The 15,681-nt window shown below is 39.1% G+C and overlaps 1 protein-coding gene across 1 annotated transcript; it reads right to left on the reverse strand.

Annotated features, from left to right (window-relative positions):
- Positions 1 to 6,050: 6,050 nt before the first annotated feature.
- LOC106945908 (protein Fer3) lies at positions 6,051 to 12,588 on the reverse strand. Its single transcript, XM_015029913.1, has 2 exons — positions 11,706 to 12,588; positions 6,051 to 9,992 (listed from the first exon to the last, which is right to left on the reverse strand). The coding sequence occupies exons 1-2, from the start codon at positions 12,289 to 12,291 to the stop codon at positions 9,955 to 9,957; spliced, it is 624 nt and encodes a 207-aa protein (XP_014885399.1). The 5' UTR covers positions 12,292 to 12,588; the 3' UTR covers positions 6,051 to 9,954.
- Positions 12,589 to 15,681: the final 3,093 nt, after the last annotated feature.

Here is a 15,681-nt window from a genome sequence, read left to right on the forward strand (position 1 = left end):
CTCTGAGAGGAATGGTGGGAGATAAAAAGAAGAATATTTACAGAAGAATGAGGTGAGACAGAAAGAGAGGGATGGCCTTTCTTCGCAGATCAAAGATGAGCCTTGGCTGTAACTCAGCGGAGCAGGGTGACGTACTTCTGTCTTGTCTGACACCTCCGAAATGGGCTCCACATGGGTCGAGGGCACAGCCTCTGTGATTCTACATCCTCTGCGTTGTCACAGAACCACATCCTGGCTACACGCACTGCCATCGGCCTCCCGAAGACAAGACAGGGAGATGACTAGTGAGACGGAGAGGTGATGAGAGACAAGAAACAGGTTTGGCACGGAACGAGGGAACGGGACCAGAACGAGTAAAACCCGGCCAAACGTGTGGAGCTGCGATGATTTATAAGACGCTTTGATCTGACACTAACGTGTGATTTGTTGGAGGAGCTTTACTGTCCGTGAGGATGCCAGGACCAGTCACCTTTGACTTCCACCACCTCCGCCAGAGTGCGGCTCACCCCGGATAATTTTAACGAGGAGAACCAAAGCACACGTCTGCTTGTATCTGCCACAAACTCAAGCACAGAGTTCACCATCACTTTCTCATCGCCTACATCAATATGTCTTATGTTAGTCTCCCAGTGATTCATATTTAAGCTTTTTCACATTTTGTCATAATTATGTTGAGCTTCAAAATATTTTCTTGGGATTTGATTTGATGTGGTAGACCAACACAAAATAATCCATAGCTGTAAAGTAAAACAAAACACACACGGTTCGAATGAAAAACAAAATCTGAAAAGAGTCAAGTGCATTTGTATTTATTCCCATTTAATCCAAGAGCTCTAAATAAAACCATTCATAAATCACATGATTAGTAAAAAGAGTCAACCTGGGTTTGATTTAATGGGGCTGAGATTCACAACTCTGGTGGGAATGTCTTTCAATATTATCTATGAACTTCATAAAACAGTTGGTAGGAATAATTAGGGAGCTAAAAAGATGCGAATCCTGACAGAAAACATTGGGGATGCTACAAAAGAGATATAGAATTAGGATTTTATCACAATATTTAGTGGTACTATTATTATAACAGTAAAATTGATAATAAATTAGTTATTACTTCATTTCTGTAGGTATGACTGTGAACAGCATTGATAGCAACACAAATACTGATTTTGAAAAACATTCCCATATGAAATTTGCTTCTTCAGGATCCCATTTACTTTAAATAGATGTGATTTATATCACTAAGCTGTACACAGTAACAACATTTATTAATATTTTTACATTTAATTATTATTATTGACGTGGAGAAAATAGTAAAAACATTATTTCTGGTAATTCCGTCAGTTTTTATAACGTCACTAATTGGGATTTATCAAGACAACAATAAATCAAAAATGTTATTGTGATAAAAATGATCCAATAAATGGCCACCCTAAAACTGGTGTTCAACTTCCAGCAGGAAAACAACCATAAACAGTCAGAGCTGCAATGAAATGGTTTAGAATTGGAGTTAGAATGGCCCAGTCAAAGTCCAGGCAGAAGTCCATCACTCTGCGATGCTCTCCATTCAGTCTGACTGACTGAACTTGAGTCATTCTGAAAGAAAGACACTGGCATCTGCAGCTGCCAGTGTTTGACATGGGGGCTGGAGCCAAGTGCAGTTTTATCATTTTCCTTTTAAATACCATTTAGTTTGAATTATTCTACTACATATAAATAAAGCTTAAGTGTGCTGTTCAGCGTGAACATAATTAAAAATAATTCAGGGAATTCTTGTGAAAATTGAGTGACTGCGCCTGCACCTGGTGCTCAAGATGAACTGAAGATGATCTGTAAACTGAAGCACAGCTGGTTTCTATTCCATGAATAATAATCTATTATCCACACAGCAGCACGGCCACTTTAAAGCTCCTTGAAGTTTTAAAACATTTACAGGACAGTACCCACCTCTGAAGAACACAACGTACCTGTTCTTAAAGCAAACAGGACTGAATTTCTGAAAGCTTATCTTTCAATATATTATTTCTGAGTCAGAGTTAGCTTGAGCAAATTTAATTAGTGGCTGAAAGTTTGTCATATTCAAGGGTTATACCTTATTGTTAATGAAAAGATAACATGCTGTTTAATTTGTCTGTTCAATAAAATGTTCCGAGCGAATTGATGCCAATATTTAAAAAACAAGAGGGGAAAAACTGCACAGTATGTCTGGTTTATTGCACAGCTCACTTCCAGTAAATTGTGAAACTGTGACTCATGTGACTCCACGTCACACACAACAGCAATCCACGATTAGTGTTGAATTACTGCATAACACTGTTCTGCACAAAAATGGTACATTTCTACATAGTTTGCTTTCAATGAGCCAATTTCTGTTGTTGTGCAAAATCTTGTTCTTCAGGGTTTCTGACATTTGGGTTTAGATTTTATTTGCTTTTTCTCCTCATTTTCACATTGATATTTGGAGGAATGAAAATGATGTCCAGAAGCTGAAAATGATGTTTAACAAAAACAAATCTGGCAAACAAATGACTTGGAGCCCCAGAGATGTATCATCCATCAGGTGATCATTTCTAACTTTTCACCCTGTTGGTGCTAAAATTAGTCAGATGTCAAAAGCTCTGCGTGTCATCTTTGGTGTGCAAGATATTTTAATAAGAAACTGACTTGGACTAAGAAAACTAAAGCTGAAACAGCAACTTATATGATGTACCATTTTTTGTTTTAGATTTACAATGATTCATATGTCCTTTTTCCACAAAAATCTTATAATTGTGTTTATTTCAATAAATCCACATAATGCTGTGTGATTGGAGATGGGAGTTTGCCAACAGAGGCCAAGTAACCATTAAAACAGGTTTGTCACTGCGTATTTATCTGAAGATTACACAAGGCTGTGCTTTTGTTTTTGACTGTTCCCCCAATAACCTCCCAGGTTTGTAATCCAGTGAGATGTTCTAACCAGATAACATCTGTTTGTGCACAAAATCAAAGTCAGAAAATCTCGACATTAGAGACTAATGATACGGAGTTAAAATTTTATCACAGTATTTTGTAATTTGTAGGATGAGAACATCAGAAATAGCAATGGTTTAACTATTTGGTCTTGACAATATCAGTTAAATTGTTGTTTTTTCTTTATTGCAGGGTAAGGAAAATAATGTTGTTTTGTTTATCTCAGCACCTAAATTTGCGTCAGTAAAGAAGTTCTTCGTGCTTAATGGTTTCCTAATATTACCTCACTTTCCATAAATGGTAGCAATGAGAGTTTTGAGATCCCAGCTGAAGGTTTCACACGATACCATGAAACAGTTCCTTTCTTTGCTTCCGTCAATATATTGCCATTTATTTAAATTATATCTGCCGTTATTCAATATAGAAAATAAAAGCAGGTATAGTTTTAATAATTAATAGCTCTTAGTAAGTGAGGCATTAACAAGTAAAGGACAAATAAAAAAAATGAGGAAAAAGATTCTAATGAAAAAATGTTTAATAAAAATCCTCTTGAGAAACAGTGAAAACCAAACCAGACAGTTTTAAAAGAGTAAAATCTGACTTCCTATTATCAGAACATGAGAATAAGCGGTCTGACTCAAAGATTTAAACAGAGTCAGTAAAAATACCTCCATGGTGACAAATTGCACAATAACCTTTATATAAATTAAGCTATTTATTGGGACTATTCCTCACTCCCAATAAATACCTAGGCTTATTTTTGAGGTAAGCGTTTGGTTATAAAACCGTAGGTTTACCTGCAGTCATATAGTCAACCTGAAACACCGAGAACCTGCTAATGCATTTACCCACACCTCTCCATCCTGCTGCCCTGGGGCCGATGACAACGTGTTTCTGAAATCGCATTAGGGGCCCTTTCATAGAGGTTTCACCAGGGAGTGTGTAACAGCTTGAAACATTTAGACTTTGTTTAATGCAATGCAGGCTCGTTGCGCAGTACTTTGTCTCGTCTGTGGAAAGGGGGCCCGAGATGCCAGAGACCCCCACTGTCAGAGTTTGCTTTGATATCTGAAGGTGGAAGGAAAACAGGGCACAGCTAACCCCCCCATTCCTCAAAAACTGTAAGCTCAATACCTGAGTGTGCTCCGCTGCCATGTGAAGTTATGGCTGTGGGGCTTTGAAGTGCAGCCCTCTGAGGTTTTATGCTCTGGAGAAGTGCGTGAAGACAAGATGCCATGATTTACAGCTATGTGTCTGTTTCAGCCAAAACAAAAAAATCATGGATTTTATAAAGGAACCAAACAGTTTTGTTTTCTCGATTGCCCCTGATATAAGTGTCAGTACTTATGTCTTATATAAGTATACTTATAAGTATTGAAGTTTTATTGTATCGGTTAAAGACACTTCAGCATACAACCCAAGTTATGTAGAAATGACATCCTTTTGCAGGATGTTAGGAAAAGGTAAATTTGCAATATTATTAATGACATCAATTGTGATTAAACCACATTTGCCAATTTTTTTTCTGGTGGAGCCCACTCCACTATCAAACTGAAAATAGGACTTCTTGTCATTTTCTTGAAATATTAAAAAATTCTCCCTCGTCAGCCGTGAATTTCTGCAGCTCCACTAGAGTTACCATGGAGAAAAGGCAATAAGAGACGACTCTAGACTTTCACAGAATAAAAATGCATGACTGTTTTCGGACCGGGTGTTAATTTGAAGGTTCATGGTCGGTAAAAAGCAGCTGAAGCTCCGTTCAGTCACACTTCTCCTCAGCTCACTTCACTGACTTGACAGTTACAAACAACAGTGTCACCTGAGCAATTACATTGGTTATAACACAATTATATTCATTATGCACGTGCTACTTCCAGAATCTGGACTTCACCAGGAGAAACGGGTTAGGGAGGGGGATTGGTCGGTGTTGATGGGGGTCAGAGTAAATTTGCTGAACAAATGAGCAAAGCCGTGCACTCGGGTGCCGATGGACCGGCCTCTTCCACAAATAATGCAGCGTAATTAGGGCTGCACTTGTGACCCTGGTGCCAAGGTTAGCAGGAGGGTTAGTCCAGGTTCACAGCGATGTTTCAGCCAGGTGGCCTGGCTGGTCCCAGCCTTTCAGGGCTTGGACTGAGCAAACAGTTGTGGTGTTTGTTCCTCTGATTGGGTCGGAGCAGTTTGTGGATGTCAACAAGAAGTGGGTTGTTTACAGTCTTACTGTCACCTGTGTAACCAGTAATATCCCCACCTCTCCACTGGACACCATTGATCTGACTTTAGAGACTCAACTCTACCACAGCGGGTTTGATCCGACCTCTGAAGGGGGGCTGCAGGCCTGATGATGAGGAAGCGCCTTACTGGTCCAATTCACATCCGAGAAGGTTTCAAATATTAAAGGGTCTGTTTCAAGTTTGGGACACACTCACACACACACTCTGATCCGAATGATCCACTGAGAAGATAAAAGAAAAAGATCCTCTGAAGCTGAGCAGAGATGAGAAAAGCAGATCCGGATCACCATGAGGATGAGAGCTGGGTGGAAGAGTTTTAGAGGAAGGACGGGTGATTATTCTGCAACTTGGTCAGGTCACCTGGTTGACAGATCAAACGCTCTGTCAACCAGGTAAAGGGAACCTGATAAAGGTTCATTTCTTAAACCCCATCAGCCAGACAGACTGGTCTCAGGGTGAAAACTGGAGTCCAGAAAATCTTTTCTCTCTATGTTGATGTTTGTAGAACTGCACATTTCCAGCCAACCTGTCTCAGCAGGTAACAGTTTTATCCAAATGCCTGAATGACATTCTTGATACATCCTGTGTGTATAATTATTAGGTTAGTGGAATTTTGTGGATTTATTCTACTCTCTCAGATCCAAGGTTTCATTTTAAGAAATTTGTTTTTGACTTTCTTAGAAGAAAATTGTGATTTTCCACAGCAAATGTAGGAACAAGTTGGCAGAGAACAGAGAAAAAGAAGAAAAAAAACATACATTTCTGAGAAAAGAAGCAGGTTTGTGAAGAAACTTTGCAATCTGTTTTTTTTTCTTTTCTGAATTTTAGAGTTCCAGCATTCAAATGGTCACATCTCATTAATTTCTCTTTTGATTTCCACCTATTTGACATCATTCGATGGCTTAGAGTAGACCTGGTCCTGCTTTTTCTGTGGTCAGTCACAATTGTTGGGCAATTATGTGCAGAATTATCATGCAACTATGTGAAAAATTACAATTTTCTCTTCTCACTTATTAAATTTTCTGATGACATTTGGAGATAAATTACCCTGCAACAGATTAATGAGCTTAAAGATCCCATGTCAAATGTTTATTTTTTTTTTTTTTAGGAAAATGCTTCAGTGAAGCCCTGAAGGACAGATTGAGTTAATGCTGCTCATGAAAAGCTGGGAAGCTGTGTACACCGTGTATTTTTAGGGGATTACGCATCTGGTAATATTGTTTTTAAAAAGTTGCACACCCAGGCCGCCCAGCCCTCTTTCTTATATTAATGATGTCATTCTGCTGTGAAAACTCTGTGGACTTAACCTATAAAATTTGACCATAAAACAGTCTCTTTCCCTTTACTATATATAAACATCATTGAAATTTGTGTTATTTTTTTGGGGTGGGGGTGGGGGGGGAGTTACTGAGAGGAACAGAAAAGAGACAGAGAAACCGCATGTAATAGATTTCCTGTAATATAAAAATATAAGCCAATCTAGCACCCTTCCAAATTTAATGGCACCTCTGGTCATAAAAATAAAAATACATAAATGATGCGGTAAAATAATCTCATCACTGAAATAGTTTGAAAAAAAAAATCAACACTGAGATATACTGATGAGGGAATTATCCTCTTTCAGAAATTTCACCAACTAGTCCAAAACAATAAATGCAACTGCAGCATTCGCATTATACACTGTTTTGTTGAAAGTGTTTCCCAATTTTCCTTCACAATATAAACTTCAGTATCATCCCTAAAAAACAGCCCAATGCTATAATGCTCTCCCATTTGACATAAACCTTGGAGTCTTCTGCCCCAGCATGGGAACCCATTCCATGAAGCTGCATAACGGGGGTCCAAGTCCAGTTGAGAGCTGCTGTCCTGCAAGGTTTAGATGCATTTCTACTCTGAACTCCCTCGTCAGCATGTCATTCAGCTCCGCCAAAGACTGGAGATACAAACTAGTTATTTAAATTAGGTCAAATATTTGCTTTAGTTTATCCAAAAGTTGCAGGATAGGATTGGACTTGTTGAGTAAATCTGAAGGTTGCATGAAGTTTGAAAGTGTGAAAGCGCCTCATTGGCTGAACCTGCTTAGTAATGTGCTGAGTTTCTGTCACACCCAATCATTTCCACTTTGTAACGATGCCAGTGACGTTTGACTGGGGAAGAGCAAGTAGACATTGACATAATGCCTGGACATATTGCACAAGTTGTCTTCCATCGTTTTATAACACTGGAAGTCTGCCAAACTGGGAGAGACCCATTCTTTTACAAAGATTTGTAGAACCAGTGTGCATGCTGAATACTGTCCACCAATATTATGGGTTTATAGAACTGAACAATTCGGATGGATGAGCAAATACTTTTGGCATTATTGTGTTTATTTAATGTTTTCACTTGATAAAAGTATTTTGGAAACATATTAGTTGTTCATAGCTTCCTGTTTCCCTGGGGTGTAGAAACATGTCGTACAAGATATTGAAACATCACAATATTTGTCGTTGAGTTGACTGCCATCTCATCTCTAGCTAGTTGCAGTCGTCCTGACTTCATTGTAATAGAAGATGCCCCAACAAGTCTTAAATCAACTGTTTGGCAGTAGTTTGGGTTCCCAGTAAAAACGACAAAAAGCAAGAGTGAGAAACGAGACATGAACAGGAAGTTGTTTCTGACAGCGGCAGAAAGCACCACTATCGCAACTTATGGCCGACCCAAACCAATAAAAATGCAGAATAAGAGGATTTTTGAAGCATACATTTGATATGTGAAGTTTTCTTGAAACTAATATTCTTGTGAACTCAATACCCTGAATCATCTTGTGTGTTTTAGGTATTGCTACACCTCTAATATAGATATGATCTGAGACTGAAGACTTAAATAGGAAAGACAAATAAATATCATTCTCGTAATCTAGGTCAGAAACTGACTACATGGAAATAGTAACTCTCCTAAATTTGCTCGCTGCTCAATCTCACACTATTACTACTGTAATAAAATATCTTTTTTAAAATCATCTTTAGGTATACCACTAACTGTAGCTGCACAGTTTTATCTAAGCAGTTTCTAAAAGATCAAAATCAATTAATCTCTGTTCTGGCTGCTGCGTGACCTTTACACAGAACTGTTTTAGATTTAAATTTAGCCCACTCCCTCACAGGATGCAATGCACTGATTATATTTACAAGTCCAACGCCAAGGACCGCAGAGCTCCTCTGACACGATAAACACACCTGCCAGCCGAGAGAACAGCCTCTCGGCGTTTGTCAGAGCAGGTCGGTCGGAAGTTAAATCAATAAACCACCTCGGTGCAAAAAACGAGAGGAAATAAATAAATAAAATACAGACCCTGATGTAAGCCCCAGACTGGAAGGATCCTACTCCTTCTGGCCTCCAGAATTTCCACTCAGATGACTAATTCATATCTCAGACGAATGGTATTCTGACGGGTTGAGATCCCCCTGTGAGGAATAGGAGACACTGCAACAATAAAAGTTTTTTTTGGTGTTCTTTAGAATTTGGGAAATGCAGTAAAAAATATAAAAAGAAACAGATCAAGGGATTATGAAATATTTTTAAAAGGAATGTTTGAGATTTAGGGTCAGTGTTTATAGCTGATCGTCTTTCTGGTCTCCTGTTATCTGTTCTGGATTAGGGCTAGGGTCAGTAAATCTGGCAGATTCTAAACATCTCTGATAATATCTGTGAAGTGTAGGAAAAATAATTATTTATAATCCTTCCCGAATCAGAGTGATAATCCCGCATTAGTTTCCCTCCAGTGAGATTTGAAGATATCTTCCCCTGTCCTCAGAGTTCCTTTTAACATCTATTTTCTTTTAAATAATACGCTTATATTAAATCTCAAGCAAAGAAAATAATAAAAAAAAAACAGTGAAAATGCAATGTAAAATAGTAAGGCAGCATTATTGTCACTTGACTTTTTTCCAATCAGCACAAATTGGAAACATAGTTTGATGGTTTTGAAAGATGTTTAAAGATGTTTAGCATTTTAGCCCAACTACTCAGAGAGCTTAAAATCTTAAAAAGGAAGCGGAAAACACATCTCCAAGACAAAATAGTCACATTTCATGATTAAAAATGTTCTTAATATTGAATCACCTTCCTAAAATAATGGCACAAGTCATTTTTTGCCAAAAGTGTTTTTTCTTTTTGGCTTAAATCACTTCTGGCAAAAAATGACTGAGGCCATTATTTTAAGAAGGTGATGATATGTAGTCTACATCTTTTCATGGAAAGCAATTTCATAATCCACTTTATTTCAAAATACAAATGAAAAGCTTAAATAAAACACAATTAACAGCTATTTGAGTAATTCAGTTTCTGCTGTTTGGAAGCAGCACCTGACCGTCCATTTCGATCTTTTATTTACAAGATGAAGGCTGTTTTCAACACATCGACTGCAGCGTGATGAAAACGAGTCCAGAAAACCCTTCAGCTCCGTGTGCAGAAGTTTGAGTCCTTTGAGTTTGATGCCAGCTTTGCCTCTCCGTGACAAATGGCATCCGTTTGGGAAAGCTGAGCTGTGCCAGGACTCCTTATTACCTCAATTTCTGAAACAATGCCTCTCAATTACCAGTTAATAGTGAATTAGAATATTAAAAGCTACTTGGAACAAAGTGGCGAGGAAGGCTGATAAAGGCGGAGGTGTGTGACCTGGTGAGAAGTCTGCAGATGTCTGTCAGCAGGCTGCACCACGCCAGCAGGTCTGTCCGTCTTTGACACATAGCTGCAGCCGACAGACTCAGGATACCATCGTGTTTCCCAGCTAATCCCACTTTATCCAGGAGAGACGGGCTGTCAGATCTGGGGGGCACAAAGGGACAAAAACGGAGCAAAAGCATGAGTTTTAATACATTTTAATGACTGTTTAACAAGTCTTCAGTGTGGGCTTTACGAAAAGAGGAGCACTTACGCATGAAAAGCTACAAGAGCTTTCAGAGTCCATTCCCAAAGAATTAGTTAATTAAGACAAAGAAGCTAGTATGAATACAAGGAAACCGAGGCTCATTTAAGGCCGAATGCCTCTGGGAACCACACCTGGGAATAAAGTGCAAACCGAACGCAGAGAAAGCTGCTCAAGGCTGCATGAGCCTCATGGGATTCACCATGATCCGTCCAAAACCTGTCAGACTAATTAAAGAGCACTCAGAAAATATTCACAGCGCTTCGTTCTTCTATGGTTTGTTGTTACAGACTTACTCCAAATGGATTGAATTAATTGCCTTTCTAAACACAATACCCTGTAGTGGGAAAGTGAAAAAAGTTTCTTTGACAGTTTTGCAAATTAATATAAAGAAATTATTTTTACAGCCTCAAGTCAAGTTAGGACTCTCTCTGCAATCTTGGCACACCTCTCTACCATTCTTCTCTACAGATCCTGCCAATCTCAGTCAGATTTGATGGACAACGTTGGTAGACAGGCAAGTTTAGATTTAACAATTAAATTCATTGAACCAGGTTTGTTTCATCAGCCCAGGTGATATTGTTTCTCTAAGGTGTTATTCTGAAGAATTTGAGTGGCACTCTGTGCTAAAAGCCTAATGGTTTCTGCATTATCAGTGGTTGACCTTGAGTTGGTTCTCCTTTCACATGGGAACACTGGATTTCTTCCTAAGTGATGACTGGGTTCTTGATCATATCTCTGACCAAGACAGTTCTTTAGAATTTACTCCATTTGTTCAGGGAACCAGATCAAGGGAGAGTTTGATTCCAACATTGTGCTTCTTCCAAATAATGAAGACCAGAGTGTTCAATGCTGTCCTTTAGATTTGCGCAATCTGGTCTCAGAAGTCTGAAATTAAGTCAATAAAGATGTGTTTCTTTCCGAATCACGTCAATTCTTCTGAATTTAGAACAATTGGACTCCAATCAGGCTGGAGAAACATCTAAAGGATGAGCTGCAAATACATAATAGATCTGCACTCAATTTTGAGTCGTGGCAAAGGAAGAAAGGGAAGAAAACCTAAATTTTTCAAACCTCTGACGTTATGTGTGTTATTTTGATGGAAACCTGTTACAATCTATTTTTGGATTAAGTTTGTAGCACAACAAAATGTGGAAATGAAGTGTTGTGAATAGTTTCCAGATATGTTGTTGCAAGATAACAGTTTTAGATGACATCATGATTTGACTTTCCCCAAAAGTCAAAACCAAATTTTTAGTTGTTTTATTTCCCAATGACAGATTTAACTGCATCAAGTGTAAATCCACTTACTTAAACATATTGACAGCCAATGTGCAATTATTCAACTTGAAGAACCCTAGCAGTGTGTTTATTAAAACCTTTGTTCAGAACCTTGGAAGAAAACAACACAACAATTAGTTCTTGATTAAAACCACCTGCTTAATTTTCCTTCAACTTCAAAAAGACCTTTGCATATGTGAATATGAAAATCAAAATGTTTGAGAAATATATTTAATCAGAGGTTTACTTCAGTAATATTAGATCTTTATTATCACATATTTAAGCTGCAGTTTCTGAAAGAGAAGTAATTGGCTTATCTTATCTTATCTCACCACTTGTGTTCCAGATTGCATTGCTTTGATTCTTGTAGCCGCTCTTCATGCACTCATCAACGTAGGATTTGGGGTCAGAGCCCGACATGAGGATCTCCCTCAGCAGGGCGATGTAGGCTATGGCCAGCCTCAGAGTGTCTATCTTGGACAGTCGCTTCTCATAGGGAAACGTTGGGACATGGCAGCGCAGCTCCTCAAAGGCAGAGTTGATGCTCAGCATCCTCTTCCTCTCCCGGATGTTGGCGGCGTGCCGTTGGACCTTGTATGGCTGGTGGACCACCAGGCTCCGTGTCCGGCGCTTGGCCGCCTCCAGAGGTTCATCGGCAGAGCATCCGTCGCCTTCAGCGCAAGCGCCAAGTCCCGGTGACTGTACGTCCAAGTCGGTGAACGTCAGCTGTGTGTCTGAAAACACAGAGTGACAGCCAAAAGAAGACCAGGGGGAGAGCTGACCGCTGGCTGCCTGGCAGTCCATCAGGAAGGAATCCAGCTGGGTCTGAAAGTGGAAGTTTTGGTCCATCTGTCCCCAACATGCAAAGTCAGTGGAGCCGTCCGGATCAAAGTCTAAAAGGAGTCCAATATCCTCCATGTTTTACCCCGAATAAGATCTGATAATGAAAAGAGGTTAAGGGCAGAAAGACAACAGAGAGTCTGAAATCTACCTGAGAGGATCTCTGGTGTGTGTCAGCTTCCTGGGAACATCTCGATTAAATACTTCAGCGCCTTCTCGGTTCTCTGTGGGTCGCTGTGGCCAAATTCTAAAGGCTGAAAAGAAGCTCTTCAGGACTCCTCACCCCTCGTCTTCGATTGTTCATCGCTTCAACAACAACAAAAAAAACAAAGAGATGAACTGAATAACTCAAAGCTCAGAAAACACATGTCTAATTATAAGCGTGCTCTCATGTAGTCTCTGACACAAAAACATTCAGGATGTGCAGCAGTGGAAGATCTGAGTGTTGTGGCGCAGCAGGCCACGCGCACCCAGTAGCTCCTGAATAGGATTGTTTCATCTATTGAAGCTCAGCTGACAACAACCACTGACAGAAACACATGAAAAACCTTCCTCAGTTTCACAGACAAAAAGATTTTGAAGTAAATTTGGCATATTTAATGCTTTCACTGTACCCTTCCAATGGATTTTACATGCTGAGATTACAGCTTTCAAAAAGACCTACAAAATGCAAAATATTCAAACAAAATTAACTCAATTCAACCAGTATATTTTGGGTAAAGGCCACATTAATACATCCCTAATTTGCAAATGATATGACTAACTAAGCGGCAAACGACCGAGGAGATGCACGCTGTAATTATGCTGCAGCTTCATCACATAAACGAGGTCGTTCTTCAGGGTTGGTTGGGGGACAGAGCAGGGATAGAGTCTAATTCAGCAAAGATAAATGTTTGCAAACACATGGTTTTGATTTCAGAAAGTCCTTCAGGATGCTAATTTGAAGGGATCCGGCTTGTTGCAGTAAACACAGACAGCATGAGGCGCTTTGATGCAGAGGGAGGCTGCAGATGATCAGCTCCAAATGATCCACAATGAAACAGGTGAATCATGTCTGAAATTTATTTTTGGAAAAATTGGTAAAGAGGTCTGTTTGGTACTCAACAAAAAACAAGTGGATGACTTATTTTACCTTTTTGCAGGTTTTATGTTGCCATGGCAGGATTAGTTAGTGTTAATCAAGATAGAAGCTGACAATTAGGCTTAAAAGAAGCCGCATCAGTTTTCACCGACCGCTATTTTGAGCATCACCATGACTTGACCAGACGTCTCTGAACCTCTTCAGTAGAATCCAAAAGGAAAATTAGGTCATAAATGCCAGGTTACAGTGTTTCCCTGGTATTCACAGCGGTGCATTGTGAATACCAGACTGCCTGCAAACTGCCTATAAATTGCTAAAATCCACGAATACCTGAAACAAACTGTGAAAATCTCTGTATTTCTGATGATGATGCAGATAATGTAGCCTATTGAAGACACAAACTGCAACTTTACTAGATCACAATTACCTGGTAAGTCTAACTATTATCTTTATTAGACTTAAATATTGTACCATAATTGAACCTAATCAGTGTCTTGGCTTTCTAATTAATAAGACAGTTGTCTCCTGGACGGCCGTCCCAGGACGTTGTGCCGCCTGCCAGGAGCAGATCTCGCCCAGCTGACGGCCACAGTTTGGTCTGCTGCCGACTCAAGAGACGCGCCTGTCAGATCCAGACCCACCTTATTCTTTACACAGGCACTCAAGTGGTCTGGACAGTTTGAAAAGAGTGAAGGGACTCTTACAGGCTGAAACAAAAGGAGGGCGGATAAATGTCCTTAGAACCATCAGCAAAGAAACTTGCCTACTGCTTATGGTAATTTAAAATGTTTTACATTGATTTATTGAAATACATCCTATACTGGATTTGTGAGATCCTTTCCAGAAGTTAAACTGAGCCTGGAAAAGTCCAGCATGCCTTGGACGCTGTGCAAAAACACATGCTCCCAATTAGGCCTGTGGTTTGAAGCTGTTCCCCACCTGGGAATTACAGTGTGGAAAACAAGGATGTTAATGAATCTGCAAATCAAACAGACATAGTCGGAATTGACCCACACACCTGTTCATTCATGTTCTTTACAATATTATGATTTGTTAATCAGTGACAGACTGTGTCACTTCCTACAGATGATTTGTGCTGCTGAACTCTGACAGGGACTGTAGAGTCAGAGCCAAAACGCTCTGCAGCTCCTGCGCATCTCATCTGTCTTCCACTCTTATTCTTTTTATTTGCTCAGTTTTTTTCTTCTTCTCCTTCTTGCCTTTATATTGACTTTCTTGTATTACTGGAAGTAATTTTAAACCGCTTAGTGCCACCTCACTAACTGGAATGTTTTTCAAATAAGACACATTAAAACAACAGCTTCTGACGTGACAATGAGCTAAATGCTGTGTCATGTAGCTGTTAGTTTCTGAGTGTGAAGCGAAAAATAGCCCAAACTTACAGCTTCTGTTTGTGGACACGGTTCTTTGGACGCCTTTAATGAAGACGAGATATACACGTTTTACATACAGGCAATTGTACTGTTAAAAGTACTTTAACAATACAAAACACTGATCATTGAGTATAATAATCTCAAATCTGGTTTACTCTCAACTGTTTTGATTTCTACTGGGAGTTTGTGAAATATTAACCACTTTACCTCCTTATAGTGCTGGATTCATTTAAAGCAAATGGCAATGTGCTTTAACCACTTATCCTTGTTGAGATTGGACTTGTTAACTCTGTATAAAAGTTATTTTGCTTCATTTTTATATTGTAAGCAGGGCTGTCAACGTTAACACGTTAACGGGTTAATGCGTGATTAATCTAAAAAGTTTAACATGTTAATATTACATAATGGAGATTAATCGCTTTACTTATTCTGACCTAAAAGTGTCTCTCGTGCAGAGGTCTAGTTTACAGCAGCGTCTACTGCAGTCACAACCGAGACTGAAACAATGAGCGAGGAGAGTCAAACAAATGTTGCTTTAAAAAGTACTCCTGAAAGTTATCCTAATCATCTTATTATGTACAAAAACTTCTACATATTGCAACAATTAATTACCCTTCCACCAAAGAGCCAGTTTAGCTATAGTAAAATTAACATTTGACACAAAGTCACTTATTTTAAACCTTCCTGAAAATGAGACCTTGGAAAACTGACAGTCTTCAGACATGTTTGATTTGAGACAATAAAAGATTTTCTTAGACACATTTCAAGTTTACAAAGTAAAGAATAGATTAATTGTGATTAATCACATCACTACAGAGTAATTCATCTGATTATTTTTGTTTTAAATAACTGACACTACTAATTGTAAATAATTCATATAAAAGTTTCCTCTGTAGTACTAGTGATACTTGTACCACAGTTTGAGAATCCAGGCCATAAGCTAAACTTGTCCTCTAGTTCTTGTCCTTGTTTAATCTCTGGAGACAGATTTAG

The sequence above is a fragment of the Poecilia latipinna genome, unplaced genomic scaffold (assembly GCF_001443285.1).
Source record: "Poecilia latipinna isolate Pla-1442-1.1 unplaced genomic scaffold, P_latipinna-1.0 Scaffold167, whole genome shotgun sequence".
Lineage (NCBI taxonomy): Eukaryota > Metazoa > Chordata > Actinopteri > Cyprinodontiformes > Poeciliidae > Poecilia > Poecilia latipinna.

What these genes read in the sequence shown, in the direction of transcription:
- LOC106945908 (XM_015029913.1), bottom strand. Translation starts at nt 12,291, where the DNA reads ATGGAGGATATTGGACTCCTTTTAGACTTTGATCCGGACGGCTCCACT. An exon ending in TGCAATCTGGAACACAAGTG is followed by an intron (nt 9,993 to 11,705) that starts GTGAGATAAGAT and finishes TGTGCCCCCCAG; the next exon opens with ATCTGACAGCCCGTCTCTCC.